Consider the following 15,367-nt stretch of genomic DNA (forward strand, 5'->3'; position numbering starts at 1 on the left):
AGGTCCATTAACTGCTTCAGCCAATACATTTGTGACACAGGACTCTGCTACGCATTAAGCTCGTGAATCTTCTCCCATAAATCCCATGCACTTTGATTCTCATCTTCAACAACATTATGATGGACCTCTTTTGAGAGTGACAAGATAATGGTAGACTTGCATAGCTCATCAACTTCCATCCAAACATCATCATCCATATCCTTGCATTTAACACCCTTGAAATGCAAGGGTTTAATCTGCAACTTCTGCACCAAAACCTACCATATCTGGGACTTCCAATACCCATAGTTGGTACCATACAACTTGGCAATGTTAAAGAGAGCTGTGTCTTTCAGATGACCAACCATACTGTCCCAAATCAAAGCAAAAAAGTAAAATTGCAGGTTGCTGTAATTAGCAGAAAATGCACTAAAACCATAGCTAAAACTGGCTGAAAGAATGGATATCACCAAGAGAATCAGATGTCCACCAAATATGACCAAGATAACATCAAACAGTAAGCATTACCCTCATAGAAGTACTCAAAATCTGCAAATTTCAGCTTGTTGTAATAAATGAGAGCAATATGTAAAACTGTCCCAAAGTGAAGCAATCACTGATACATATGTCACTGCAACTGCCAGGCAGCAAGATACATCCAATAGTGAGTGTCAAGGGGCAAGAAGATACCAAGAATTGTCAAACCAATAACCTGTCAAGCAAGAGACATCTCATAGGTCTAGAAGTCATGCATGTAATGGGTCTCGGGGTAAGAGAAGAGACCAAGCACAAGCACAACTGATAGAGCAAGAAGCTCAATGCATAACCATCCAAGATGCATACAAAACTGACAAACCTATGATAGAGATAGGTGCCTGCCCCAATAGGCATATCAAATCAATCCACTACAAACTAATTACAGACATAAAGCTCTCAAGAGAGCAAATGCATGTAACTGTCCCACAAGCTTAAGCTCAAGTGTAAGTAAGACTCTGTGTACATCCGAATATACCAAGAGACTCCCACTGGAAGTAAAGCCAAGTGCAAATAGAGAAAGAAACACTCTAATACATGGAGTACATAGCATCAGACATGCCAAATCTCAGTAGGGTACATCCGGAGCATAAATCCCAAGCTATCTCAGACCCGTAAAGCATAAGCCTGAAAGCATTCAAAGACCATGTAACTGACAACCAAATTTAATGCCTAGTAGGTCCAAAATGCTCAAATACATTTGAAGACAAATCTCAAAGTAACTGTCAAGCATAGGCAAACCAAGTGGCATCCATATCTGACCAAAGCATAAATGCAAGAAGCATAAGTGTCAAGTAGTGACAATAGGCATAAACCTATCCAAAGCATGTCAACTGAAGCCAAATGCCAGTGAATGATGACCAAGGCGGAGCCTATTCCAGGCTCAAAAGCATTCTGGAACCAAAAAGAAGTATTTGACAATCTCCAAATACATCGGTATGATCATTCAATCCTCCAATAAGCACCCCGGATCCAAGAACCAATGCATACACCATGTAAATGAGCTTCATTCCACTGTATTATAGCAACATAATTACTATTAAATGAAGCTCAATCGGTGCCCAAATCTGCTCCAAATCAGTCCCAAAGCACAGACATAGCATCCCATAACATCCGGGCATCACAGTGCATCAATAAGCATCAAATGGGCAATGCCAGGAAGCATCAAATAGTAAATGTCAAGTGCTACCCTGTTTTGACAGTCCTAGGACTGTGTATACAGTAATGGCTAAAGGGGAAAGCACTCGAATTGATCACCGGAAGCTAAAAACTAATGTTGGGGAGTCCAGCAATGATTGGGAAGGTTCCCAAGAGTGCCAGGAAGCCAGGGAAGAAGCGAAAAATGTTAGGAACAGATTAGCCCAACCCCCTAAAAATGCGCCGCATTTTGTGCTGGCTGTTCCTAGGGGCTAGAGGGTCTTCAACAGTGCTCTAAAGCACTTGGCAATGTTGAGGGGGCTCCGATGCAGCCTTGGAAGCTGCCAATGGAAGTCTAACAGCTTGAGGAGGAGGCGCGAGATCAAAACATACCTACAAATGAAGGTGCCATGGCTACCATTGAAGCTCGGGTTGAAGCTCTTCAAATTCGAGCTGAAGAGAATGCCGGGCAAGCTCCAATGCCTTTGCTCTGATACCAGTTGAAAGGGAGGTGGAACCCAGGAGGAAGAAGCTTGGCGGTGAGAGCTATGGCGGATGGAGAGCAAGAGCAAGCGAGAGAGTGAAACTCAAAGTGGGAACTCCAACAACCACAATGTGTGGCCGGGCCTTCCTTTATTCAAACTGTCACTAAAAGAATAAAGAATAATGACTGTGTGACAGGCGCCCACCACTTGCAGTATGCAGTGGCGGGTACTGTCAATGTAGTAATACACGGGCGGCTAGGCGGCCCCAACAAAAAAGTGGAGACATTATGTGCAAGACAAACCAACAAAGGTGTATACAGATAACATCTCCCTTGAGTATTTTCAAACTCAGCCCAAGTTGTCTCCCAAGCAAGCTAGATGGCAAGCTTTCCTAGCCGAATTTGACATAGAAATTTTCCATAAGCTAGGCTCCTCCAATAAGATGTGTGATGCTCTAAGCAGACAAGCAAAGTTACAAACCATCAGATTGGCCAAAAGCAGATTTGGTACTTAAGTGTGGGAGAAAATGGATACAGATGAGAAAGCACAACAGCTACTGTGAAGGACATAACATCAAGAAATACCCCTCAGGGAATGTATGAAATGAGGAATGGTCTCATCTATTATCAAGGAGCCTTTATGTTCCCAAGAATGAGGAACTCCGAAAACAAGTGCTCTGGGAATGTCATGACAGTCCTACAGGTGGTCACTCTAGTTAAGTGAGGACCTTTGACCGCCGCCTTAAAATACTTTTCTATTGGCCTAAAATGCGAGAGGACGTTACAGAGTATGTACGTACCTGCCCTACTTGTCAAATGGGGAAAGCATAGTGGTGGATGAAGCCAGTAGGGGAACCTCAAGAAATGTCAATTCCTTTCCATCCTTGGAACATGATGAATATGGATTTCATAACACATTCACCGAAGTCTCATGGTTGCACAGTGTTGGAGGGGTTTTAGTTGAAAGGTTGTATCCACCAGGGATCATAGAGAGAAGAAAGTAGAGAATAGGAGATAGAAGAGAAGAAAAAGAATAAACAAGAGGTACATAAGATAAAGACAAAGAACAATGAATTAAAGCACTATGTATTGATAAAACCTGAGAAGATAAACAAATTCCTTGTCTGGCACTACTTAGAAGCAATTTGTAAGCATTAGATCTCATGGAGCTCCCTTGTAGACCAAAAACATGCATCAAACACTAGCTTCTTCTCTGTTGCTCAGACCGCAAATCTAATGGTTCCATTGGTTCCAAAAGGGAGGTAAAATGGCAAGACACGTGGTCAAGATTCTTCATGATCACTTCTTCTTCTTCTCCAGTTTTGGAGTGTTGTTTGCTGCCTATAAAATGTGATCTCGCACCACGCAATTTCGAAAGCCCTTCTTTTTTGCATGAGTTTTTCCAAAACTAGCTAAAAGCAACTTGTTTTTTGCATGTCACCCTATTCTAGAAGTTTTCTACACCTTGTTAGGATATTTACAAGAAATAATATCCAAAATATAAAAAATAGGCTAAACTTGTCCAAAAATCACATATTTTGAAACTAACCATACTATAGACACTAGCAGTAATGACTAAGTTGACATTGAATCTCTAAATTCATAAGAAAGTCGGATGATAATGCACTCTAGGTTTTTTCACACTGTGTCGGCATAGCGACAAGACAATGGCCATCTTTGTGGTGGTTGATTGTTTTTCGAAGCAAGATCATTGCATTGCTACTACAGAACCTCCCATCACAGCACAGAAAGTTGCCAAGTTGTTTTTTTCCAAGGTAATCAAGTATCACAGCTTGCATTTAGCAATCATTTCGAATAGGGATCCCCGGTTTCTCAGTAACATGTGGCGTGAGTTATTTTAACTCATGGATACCCAACTTCGGTTTTTGTCAGCTTTTCATCCCCAAACAGATGGAGCCAAGAGACAAAATCAAGGCATTGAAGATTATATCTACAACTATGTTCGAGCAGATCAGAAGGATTGGGCGCAATCTCTTGACATCTTGGAATTTCATTGCAATGCCACATTGCATAGTTCCACAGGATTCACACCGTTCGAAGTTGCTACAGGAAAAGAAGTTATCACTCCCATGGCTTTAGCAGGTGGTAAATAATATGCATGATCCAGATGCAGAAGAATTCCTTCTCAAATGGAAACAGCGAATGCAGGTGGCCAAAGAAAGTCTCCACAACAACAAGTGCCAAGAGATACAATGCCAAATGGCGTAAACGTGTGGAGTTCTTCCTAGGTGATTTGGTACTTGTCAGCTCCAAAAACACTGAATTTCCCAAGAACCTTACCCCCATATTCAATAACAAATACTATGGTCCTTACAAAGTAGTGACCAAACTCAATTATGTGACCTACAAGATACAACTATCGCCTAATGTTTTAATCCATGATGCATTCCATGTGCAATTGTTTCAGCACTTCCATGTAGATACTGAAATCGGGCAACAATGACCTCTTCTAGCTCAATTAGCCCAGGTCCCGTTTGAGCCAGAACTCATCTTGGAAACTCAATTCATTGCCAAACATCCAAAGTTCCTGCTCAAGTGGAAGGACCGCCCAATCAAAGAAGCTTCATGGGTCGCCGAACCAGTGGTCATTGAGCATGCTCGTGACTTATTACTCCAATTCTACGAGCGAGAAAATCTCAACTTATACCATCCTCCCTTATCTCATGAGTGATCATCTACTTCACAAGTTGTGAGTAGTGGGCAGATCAGTTGTTGTATTCTGATGTTGCTTCACACGTACCAGTCGGTGGTGGGCAGACCAATTGTTGTTTCTTTGAAAGTCCTTGCATCCACATCTTTAATCGAGTCAATGGGCAAGGCATTCAACGTTAATAAATAATTGTAGTTTCAATAAGAAGTCCTTGTCTCACACTTGTATTGAGTTAGTGGACAAGGCACGGTCCTAGTTAAACGTCTTCTTAGCATGCAGACATTGATTTGCTCTCTAGGAGTAGATTAAGACCCCCGAGTTTTTGAGTCAACTAGTTCCACTCCCGCTCAATGAGGACATTCAGCTTTTTCGTTGGGGGGGAGTGTATGAGGGAGGTCAGGTGTGCAAACAAGCATTGTAACAAGCAATCATCTTGCAAACGTCTGGGTGTTCCTTCCTTCACCCGAGGCTTGCGCCTACATAATATAACTATTCTCTTTCACTCTCAAAGCTCTCTTGCGATCTGTCCTCTTTTCTAGCAAAGTGTCTTCTTGCAAGCAAAGGTGGTGGTTTGATTGTGGGGAATCATGGTGCCAACCATGGGTGGCGAACGAAAAGTTGGGCAAAGCACTCCATGCACTCCTAGTGCATCACATAGTTTTAGAATTTAAACTCAAGAGACCTAAGGGAGAGAGAGTGTGTGTGTGGACCGTATTGTCATTGTAGCTTCGGGAGGTGACTTAATGCTCCCACAATGGATGTGTGAGAGAAAGAGAGAGAGCCATTGTAGCTCCGTGAGGTAACATAAATGCTACTACAATGGATTTTCGGAAGCTTTGAGTGCTTGCCATGTAGGTTCAATGGCACGCTAGGTCCCCGTTCGTAGATTCACCTCTTCTTTTTGACCAACAAAAAGTTAAAAAGCCAAGTGTCCTCCAATTTCCAAACCATCCCAAACCAACCATTTGGTTGGACGTGTCAACCTGGTTTAAAAACGCCGTCACACACAGGTTATGCTTCCTAGCGAAGTCGCTATACTTGCCACGTGTCAACCTAGTTTAAAAACGGCGTCAGTGGACGCAGGTTGTGCTTCCTACTACCTAGCTAGATTGCAGGCCTTCATTTGCACTCTTTATCCTTGTGTATTTTTTTCCAGGCAAGATTCTCAAGAAACCGAACCGGGTGAAATTGAAGCTTGTCTTGATGAAAACCGGCTAATTTTTTAGCATTTTAGTTATAAAACCGGCTATTTTCCGCCCATAACCGGCTGGGGTTCCATTGGATGGGAACTTGGAAGAAAGGAGCAACAGTGCACGCGTGACGCGAGCGCCCAGGCCTGTACACACGCATGTGCAGACGGAGCTTAGGCAGACACCATCATGGTCAGACGAGATGCAATGCAGTTAAGAGGAGGGTTGCTTTTACAGACAGCCAAGGGCGGAAGGACAGGAGACATGAATTAGAGCTTTTGCAGAGCCCCAAAGAGCCACATATGAGAGCAGGCAGCACCCTAGGGGCAGCTCACAGGCTCTCAGAGCCCCCACAAGGCAGCACACTGGTTGTCACAGCGAAGCCGGAAGGGCGCACAGGCTGTTTTAAGGGACAGGGATGCAGATAGACTGAAGGGCTCCACATACACACACAGGCATATTCTGGTGAAAATGCTTGTTTCATTCACAAGTGTTATATTCTGCTGGATCTGGAGCAGTTTGCAAGTCAATTACTGATAGACAGGGTTGTTTCACAGCTGAATAAAACCAGATTAACACAGTAGCCTACAGCAGAAGTCCAAGTGATATCCCTCAACTTAGCAGTACATGCTGCTTGCACAGGTCTGCTGGCCACGATGACTTCAGCACCAGCACCATGAGCCATGCCTGAGAACTAACCACAGAGGTGGAAGCAATGGATGCACGCCCTGGGCATTGTGCCGGACAGAGAACCACATCGACCTGTAGAAGGTTTCTCTAACCCACTCCATCACATTTTCATGCACACTCACATGCAGATCACCCTCTTCCATATCAAACTTCTTGCTAAGTATATCAGCTTCATTAAACTCTTACTGTTACTGCTCAAACTGAACTCTACCAGGAAGGTTTTACTGAAGACTCAAAGTGCATCCATTAACCAACAAAAGGTAGTCCTCAATCACAATTTTATTTAGCCTTGAAACCTTACAAAAATGTCAGAATTCTTACAAGACTCTCAAGGGATTGGCAGCTCCCTTAAGACTACAGCTGATGGTTTTTGGAAAGAGCATTTTCTCTTTTGACAGAATGACAAATGTACTTGTCCTGCACGGCCGTGAATGAAAAGAATCTCTTAATGATGCAAATCACAATGACGTTTAACACAACTCTATGTGTGCGTACATGGCATGCATTATGCCGTTCACGCATTAAAAGCAGGAGTTATCAGGCAATCTTGATCGCTCCTGAAGCTGAAAATATATGAGTAACATGCGTTTATGTTCTGACTTGACAATTGCTGAGATGAATACAAATGGCGGAGGTCTATAAAACATGATCATTTGATATCTACAGCTCACTGTGAAGACAGAGACCAGTAAAGCCAAGCTGGGAACTGGGTCTAATCTCAGTCAAATAGGTCGTAGATATCTCCAGACAAAGCTATACAACTTGCTCCAGCTGCCAACATCACCATGAATCCTGCTGTCCACCTCTCTCTCTTGCTCGCAATGTGATGTACATCCCTGCATGCATGACACTCGGGATGTTAACAATAATAGTTGAAGCCGAAAGAGAGAATTTTGCACTATTGCCCAAATGTTTGTAAGACTAGTTTTCCTCCTATTGCACAAAATGTACAAATTTTTAGTACCTTAGTGACATTTGTACAACCAACCTTTGCTTTAACATTAAAAAACCCGAGTTACCTTAAGACCAGAGCTCCAGGGAAAACAAAGCCCAGGCAGACTGCTGAAGTGGATCCTGTGACTTGAAAGGCATCCCAGATATCTGGAACGAAGGAAGCGCCAAGGAATGATGTGACAATGAGGCATGCCGTCAGGAAGAAAAATCTTCGTGTATCAAGTGAAAGTGGACCAGCCCTTGGGAACATCAACCCATCGAGGTTAAGACGGAGTGAAAAGTGCAGCACTGGAAACACTAGCATAAGATGAAGAGCATAGCCCACACGAACAGTATCTGAAAATAGAGTGCTGTAAGGAATGCCGAGATCAACATCGAAGTTGGACAATACATCACTTAGTGTGTCATCCCCAAATAGAAGATAACCAAACACACTTGTGGCCACGTATATAGCCGTGCAAAAGCCAAGTGATGCCTGAATCACAGTTTGAGGATGTGCGGATGATTCCAGCTCATTCAATATAGGGTGCACTGTAAGAGAAGAATAGGCATCAGTACAGAGTTCATAAAGAACCCGGCCACTGTTTACACCATGTGTACAGACTATGCTGCTGGAACCTTACCTGTATGATGACAAATGAATGCCGTCACCACTACTGGCACCACAGAAAATAAGTTCAAAATACTTGACGCATCACTGCCTATCTGTGGAAATAAATTTGGCATACTGATAGATCCGGCAGCCAACTTATAGACAGTAATTGCTGCTGTAATGATAACAAATAAGATAGCCAGGGCAACTGATATTGCTGAACTTATCTTCAATGAATCTGCATAGAACAAACAACCTTTGTGTTCTATAAACGAGAAAAAATGGCCATAAACTAACCCACTGTCAAAGATAAAGCATTTTACTCTCGAAATGACATAGCTTGCCAACAGCAATATGTGGGCTGACAAAATTGAAACATGCCTTTGCAAATAGACATAATAATAAGCTTGATCACTCCAGGTTCACTTTTTATGGGCATGCAGTGATGCTTAGATGAGCTTTCGTATGTGCATCGCATGGTTTTTATTACCTGTATACAGAAAGAGCATCATTATCACCTGGGTATCATATATAGTCATTGTGACCAGAAACCAGGACAGCCCCAAAGGAGATCAAGCATAACGTCAATGGTAGCTCCACATCTCTGTTATATATATTATGGTCTCATACACGTAACTGTAATGGCCCAAAAGCATGAGAAACAAGAACAAGATGCTAGGCATCGACAAGAGCATGTGAACTTGCTCTAAATGATGGAAAAAGAAGCCCTTAGAAGTGGAAAGCTAAGTGGAGTGTCAGTACTTCAGTGAGATGTGGGCTGCCAGCTTGGCTCTTTAAATGGGCTCCTTATATTTATATTTGCCCTGAAAGGAGGCACTCTTAACAATAGACAATTTGCCCTTTGTCTCTAACATTATGCGATCTGATTCTAGATCTGCTCCTCTCCATTGCTTAATATTCCTTCATTAACATAGGCACCTATGAACACTCATCCTTGTTATCTACATTGAATGCTTTTAGCGCTTGATGTCTAAAGCACATGATGACCATGGATTCCCCACCTTTGGCCAGACCACTTAAGTGTCCCCTCATGTGAGAACAAACTAGAAGCAAAGATCGCTCTCTATCAAACATCCCGTCATGAACCTAAAAGGCAAACCAGCTCTGCATTTGAATATGCTAAACTTAGTTGATATTATGGAATGCCGCACTCAAGGTCCACCACATCTGCATATGGATGAGACTCGGATGCCCTACCACCACCCCCTCTCACACTCCCTCTTTGGCACTAAAGAGTATGAGGAATGACAACACCACCAAGGCTAGAAAGCTAAAGAGGCCCATGCAGCCTTCACTGTTGCAAAGTTTGAATCAAAGGAGTCCTTACCCTTCTTCTTCTCCTCCTCCTTAAGTTGTGTCACTAGTTTCTTGAAATCCTTTAAAAGATGCCCCTTCTGACTGCAATAGTAGCACTAACTTTTCTTCTTCTGTTGCTTGTCACCCCTCTTTGAAGCAACAAAAGCATCCCTACTTGTCGCCAAGCTGAGATGGTAACCTCCCTTGCAAATGCAAAGAAGCCTCTTGAGTGTCTGAGCTCATAAGGCATTAGCCACACCATCAAACTCTAGAGGTAGCGTGCAGAGAACAATCCCCACAAAATGGGCTTTGGGAAGGGCAGACTGTAAGTTGAGAATCTAATCCTGTATTTATGTTGACACCCTGAGAAGAAATGACTGAATAATATCAATTGCCTTGAACCAGATATTTTGTAACTATCCCTCAGTCCACTCCCACCAGAGAGAGTGACTATGAACGGCCTTTGCTCCTTGAGCTCCCTTCATTCATTCATTCATTTAGCAACCATTCATCCAGCATTCATTTTCTTTTGTAATCTTGTCTAGGTTCACCATGTTTTAGTTGTGTTCATAGACTCTCAGAGTGCTTTCTCTACAAACCTTAGCGTATCTTCACACCCTTCTACCACCAAAATCATCTAATGAAGGAAGATAATTTTGCACATGCCTACTTTGTTCCCTTAATCCTAGCACATCCACTTGTCCCCAACCTTCTGCTACAAATGAATTGTTTTTCTCTAGTACCTATAATTAGCATTCTGTACATGTTCTCCTTAGAGTTCCCCCACATAGTTGTCCTTAAAAGGGCCCTCTAGCACCACTCCCAATGATGAATTAAGAGTAACAGCAAGTGCTAGAGCACATGAAACCATCTGTTTTTGGTGCTTAGGCACCCAATTTCATCTGAACCTAGGTTCAAATTGGGCTTAGTGTTCAGCACCATCAATGAATTGGTAATATTTGAAAGTTCATTTTACGACCGCATGCCTTCATTAGTTATGTGGAATCTTTTTGTACCTCGGATGTAGCAACACCATACAGGCTATTAGACCCAGATAGAGTTCCAGTTCATCAAGGATTTCTCTCATATTCAAAAATCCTCGTATTCACCAATCTTATTTCTACGTTCAGACCCCAGACACTTACAGATGCTCCAAAAACAAGAACTCATATAAACCAGAGTCAAAGAAATAGCACAGAATTTATATCCACTCATTTCTGCTTCTACACTTCATCAGCATATTAAAAACTGCATCCTAGGTCAGCTACATGATTTTTCAGGATGTTGGTCATAAACTAAAAGGCAGTGTGTTAAATCAGATATTTGATTCTTTCAACATTTTATACATCCAGCAATGTCATGTTTGCCAATGCCTGAATCTGAAATTCACTAACCAGCATCTGAAGAAGCACTCAAAATGTGAAACATCCAATGGGAAACGTTTGAATGCTCATTTAGCTTTAGATAAGGTTGGTGGCCTGCTGGCCTGTGAAACTGAAAACTGATGAAAGAATTATGAGGGCCTAAGTCAACCAATAAAACATTCTCTCTTGTGCCAGCCTGCTTCAAACTAAACAAAAATGGTAAAAAGAGTGTTTTGGGGCAGATTATTTCAATTTTTGTAGCAATGTAGACTGAGATTCCGTCTAGTGTTGGAAAACCAACTTCAACATTTTTTCAATGGCCTTGAACCCGTTATGGATGAGCCACACCCTTGACCACCATAGGTAGAGTCTCAAGACACTCCCCTTTATTGGGAATGGTTCACCTATGATTCCTACAGTGTTTGCAGTGGGTGTAACTCTCCTCTGCCTCAATTCACCACTGAATCACTGAGAGCTGTTTGAGGTTTGAGCTTACAACCAAAATGTTTGCAATCCAACTATCACCTTATGAAGATATGTAACAGACACCACCACACATATTCCCAGCATGTTTCTCAACCTCTCCAAACAATGTCATCCTCCTTTCTACAGTCATATTTTTGACTGTTTTCCAGTCACCTGATTAAAGTTCCATAGACCATAATACTACACGGCTTGTGCACAGATGGAGCTTAACATCAGTTCCTATCCAACAGAACAGGACAGCAAACCCATTTTCAAGAATGTCTTCTATGCACAACTAGCAATGAGGAGTGGATGCTACATGACTATAATCGGGTTTCACCTTAAAGGTCTCAAGAGGCACTTGTCCTCACTTATGCTGAGTAATTAAATTTGTTTTCAAGAAACCCAGAACTATGAAAATTTCCCACAAACAAAATGAAGATCTATTAAGAGTAGACCATGGAACAACTTAAAAGAGGAACCCCAAACAGACAAACAAAAGCATGGATAAAAAGCATACCCACGTGACGAAAAGACACCAAAGGGACTAAAACAAACACTGTTGTTAACAACATGACAACACTCCTGCCATTCCACCAGGTTTCACCACCTGCCCATTCTTCCAGGACACCAGTGTGATGAACAGAGGATGTTGTTGAGCCAGCCAACACGTCAGCTGCAAAAACAACCACAAGAGAAAATTAAAGTAGGTCATTACAAAAGTTCATCTCACAGAAAAGCAGGAGAGGAAGAATAATAAAATATGGATCTAAATTAAAAAAGAACAAGAAAAGAAAGAAAAGCTTACAAAACAGAAAGCTACAGCGACACCCGACCACATATTCCGCTTCTAACGCAGTTTAGCGACGACAATGAAAATGTAATCTCAGATATTTCAGCAGAGAGCATACCGATTATAATCAGATAGACAACCAAAAGGCCAAAGTTGTTGATTACAACGCAGATTTGCAGGATGACCCTACCGATCCGGCCAAAGGAATCTGCCATGACCCCTGCATACGAGGTTGACTTGCTTGCAGTCGAATATCGCAGCATGAATTCGATGGAGGCATTGGTTAGAAACCCCACAAAAATTGTCAGAAGGAGACCTGGGATCAGCCCGATGGTTTTCATGGTGGCTGGTAAACCCATGATGCCTGCTCCAACGATGCTCGTGGATAGGCTGAAGACCGCGCTCGAGAAGGATGCAGACTTGTATCCATCGTTTTGCTGGCCTTCCTCTTGGTCTTTGAATGAAAGCAGAGGGGCAGATTGCGCTGAATTTGAGTACTTGCTGACCTTGCCTGGGGCCACGATCGGTAGGATACTTGACGCCATTGCTGCAATTCTGGTTCTTGCTGTATTTACTTCCTGATTGGCTGATTTATAAACAGCGATACAACGTGTCGATGATGCGCTATGCGAGTCTTCAATCAAAAACGCAATTTCGGGGTGACCAGACCCTTCTTTCTTTTCCGGGATTCAAAAAACCTGCTATATTTCCTGCCACAATCCCAAGATTCTTTGCTCTCCTGTTCACAATGCACCAGCCTCCAGCAAATGCGTATCCAATAGGTTGTTCTTGTTCTTGTGTGGGCCTTCTTGACAGTACATAAACCAATAAAAGCCAAGACTATGTTAAGGCAGAGGATCTCTTCTCACGTACAAGGAAATCTCTGCGAGGCAACCTGTCTGTGTTCACGCAAAGCTTGGCAAAATTGATCTGTGTACACCGTTATCACCTCGTTGCACACTTTTGGTAGCAATAAGCACTGACAGCTGCTTGTGACAGATATCGGATCAATCCTGATGGCACGGTTCGTAACAGCGCAGGAATAATCCGAGAGACCTTTGTACAATTACAAGCAAAGCTTCGGCCACGGGGGAAAGCAGCTCAGGTTTCGCATTCACAGTGCAGCAACTCGGAAGAAATTGTGTAAGCGCAAATGCCGATTGATATTTGCAGCATCATGCAAAAGCGACGGAGGAAAGGCGGAATCCGCGAGAAGATTCAAAACAGTTAGTTTATATAGGCCGCGGCGAATGAGTGAGGACTAAAAGATTGAAATTTGAAAGGCCAAATTTGGTCGGCCAACTTTTGCAGATCGCGGGGTTCTTTCTTCCTTCTTCTCTCTCTAGTCTCTTCTCTCTCAAACGCTCCGCACCACAGGTAAGCACGCTTTTCTGTAGAAAGAAAAGAAGGGAAAGTGAGACACCTAGTTAGGCGCATGACAAATGACAATCTCACAGACAGCTAACAAACAAGAGAAACACACAAGAAAAAGAAAAGAAGCCCGAATGCCGATGCCAGAAGGCGAGAGAAGATAAAACTAGAGAATCGAGATCTGCAAAGACTGATACCAGATAAATTTGAACAAGAATTTACAAAGTGCTTCTTTCTGCTAGATTCTACGATAGATGATAGGAGAGTTGAAACACATTCTGTTTACGAATTACAACAATCTGTGGCGGAAGCAGTCAAAGTACCTTCTTCTTCTTCTTCTTCTTCTCTCTCTCTCTCTCTCTCTCTCTCTCTCTCTCTCAGAGTCAGAAGAATTTTGAATTACTGAATAGAAATGCTTGCTTACAAAGGACCTTCTGGCCACACACACACACACACACACACACACTCTCTCTCTCTCTCTCTCTCTCTCTCTGTGGAATGCAAGCATCCCGTACGCAAAGTTCTCGAAAAGCCGTAGACTTTCAATGGCCCTACGTTGACGTCCTGCGATACAACTCTCTTTGATTGACGATGAACAACAGACAAAGAAACTCAACAGCAGAAACAAAACAAGAGATCAGCTTTCGGACGCTGCCCGTCGGCCCCGTCTCATACTTCCGTCCGGCTTTGTACTTCCTCACATACTATGCTTTAACAATCGACCTGTTAATGTCGCTTTTTCTTTATACTTCCTCACATACTATGCTTTAACAATCGACCTGTTAATGTCGCTTTTTCTTTACTCTATTTTACGCATCTGTCAGCTTTTCGTTTCAAGGTTCAATGACAATTCGCGTGCTGAAGCTGATGATTCGCGTCAGGAAGAAACAATCTGGAAGGAAGGCAGATGGCGATGGCGCTGGGACATGATTATGAGCAGCACTCGAGCAATGCTGCTTCTTGCGATCACGTGTTTCCGCACCTCCGTAAAGAGAGAGAGCGACATACCTGTTTGTGTTCTTGCACAGGAGATAAGCTTGAGAGAGAGAGAGAGAGAAGTCGGCGATGGCGATGGTGGCAGAAGACGGCCGCGAGGTCGCATGGCGCCATTCCCACTCTTTATTACATTAATTCCAGCTTCAATTATTCCTGTCTTAATTCTTTCCTCAGTGTAAAGCTGCCCTACACGCAATCACATTAAGGTTTTTCATAATCCTGCCCTTAATGGAGCATTACAACAATAATAATCTTGTCTTGGTTTCTAGCCCTGGTGTAAACTCGCCCCTCAAAGGTGTTCTGTCTTTCACCCTTTGCAAGTAGTAACTTTATGCGTCCCTAAAACTTCCTCCCCCAAAGCCACCTAACCCGATATTGAACCACAAACCTACACCCAGACACACGCCAGAACCAACCATCTAGGCTGCATGGAAAACATTCCTTTAAATGTTTACTTTCCCTAAATGTGGACCAGTGTTCATGAAAAACATTTCTGGTAACAAATACAAAAACCTTCAACCCAATATTTTCGATGAATTTTTGAAGCAAATCACATGTATCTTCCAATTTTGTAACCAAAATTTTTTGTAGATCTCAAAGTGATAGACCTTATTGCTTTAAATTTTAAAAGTTATTTCTAAATTTTCTTCAAACCTTGATCTTTCATGACCAGTAATGCGAACAACTACATATATAAGAGTGGCAAAATATTCACAGTATCATCAAAGTCTAGGTAAACTTACCTCAAAGTTTAAAGTAAAGACATCAACGGCATGATGGGTGACCTTTTTACCTTTCTATTAGATATGTTAAATGCCCCATCCCCATAT

General features: G+C 42.5%; 1 protein-coding gene across 4 annotated transcripts; it reads right to left on the bottom strand.

The window, feature by feature from the left end:
- Window positions 1–6,941: 6,941 nt before the first annotated feature.
- Window positions 6,942–14,702, bottom strand: LOC148008638 (amino acid transporter AVT6B-like). Of its 4 annotated transcripts, XM_087674138.1 has the most exons (7): window positions 14,321–14,497; window positions 14,057–14,264; window positions 12,289–13,561; window positions 11,898–12,053; window positions 8,263–8,469; window positions 7,705–8,170; window positions 6,942–7,521 (listed from the first exon to the last, which is right to left on the bottom strand). In XM_087674138.1, exons 3-7 carry the CDS (start codon window positions 12,713–12,715, stop codon window positions 7,404–7,406), a joined length of 1,374 nt encoding a protein of 457 aa, XP_087530264.1. In that variant the 5' UTR covers window positions 12,716–13,561; window positions 14,057–14,264; window positions 14,321–14,497; the 3' UTR covers window positions 6,942–7,403. The 4 variants fall into 4 exon arrangements, with proteins under 4 accessions (XP_087530264.1, XP_087530262.1, XP_087530265.1 ...); XM_087674136.1 differs by lacking the exons at window positions 14,057–14,264; window positions 14,321–14,497 and adding an exon at window positions 14,550–14,702; XM_087674139.1 differs by lacking the exons at window positions 14,057–14,264; window positions 14,321–14,497 and adding an exon at window positions 13,865–13,998.
- Between the last annotated feature and the right edge of the window lie 665 nt (window positions 14,703–15,367).

This window comes from Lygodium microphyllum, unplaced genomic scaffold, assembly GCF_053477565.2.
Source record: "Lygodium microphyllum isolate KBCC unplaced genomic scaffold, Lygodium_microphyllum_v1.1.10 scaffold_104, whole genome shotgun sequence".
NCBI lineage: Eukaryota > Viridiplantae > Streptophyta > Polypodiopsida > Schizaeales > Lygodiaceae > Lygodium > Lygodium microphyllum.

Bases quoted from the DNA above. Each gene is read 5' to 3' on its own strand.
- LOC148008638 (XM_087674136.1), bottom strand. From the start codon at position 12,715: ATGGCGTCAAGTATCCTACCGATCGTGGCCCCAGGCAAGGTCAGCAAG. The intron at 8,171-8,262 runs GTAAGGTTCCAG...CTTCTCTTACAG, and splicing joins ATTCATTTGTCATCATACAG to TGCACCCTATATTGAATGAG. The intron at 7,522-7,704 runs GTAACTCGGGTT...TCATGCATGCAG, and splicing joins CCTGGAGCTCTGGTCTTAAG to GGATGTACATCACATTGCGA.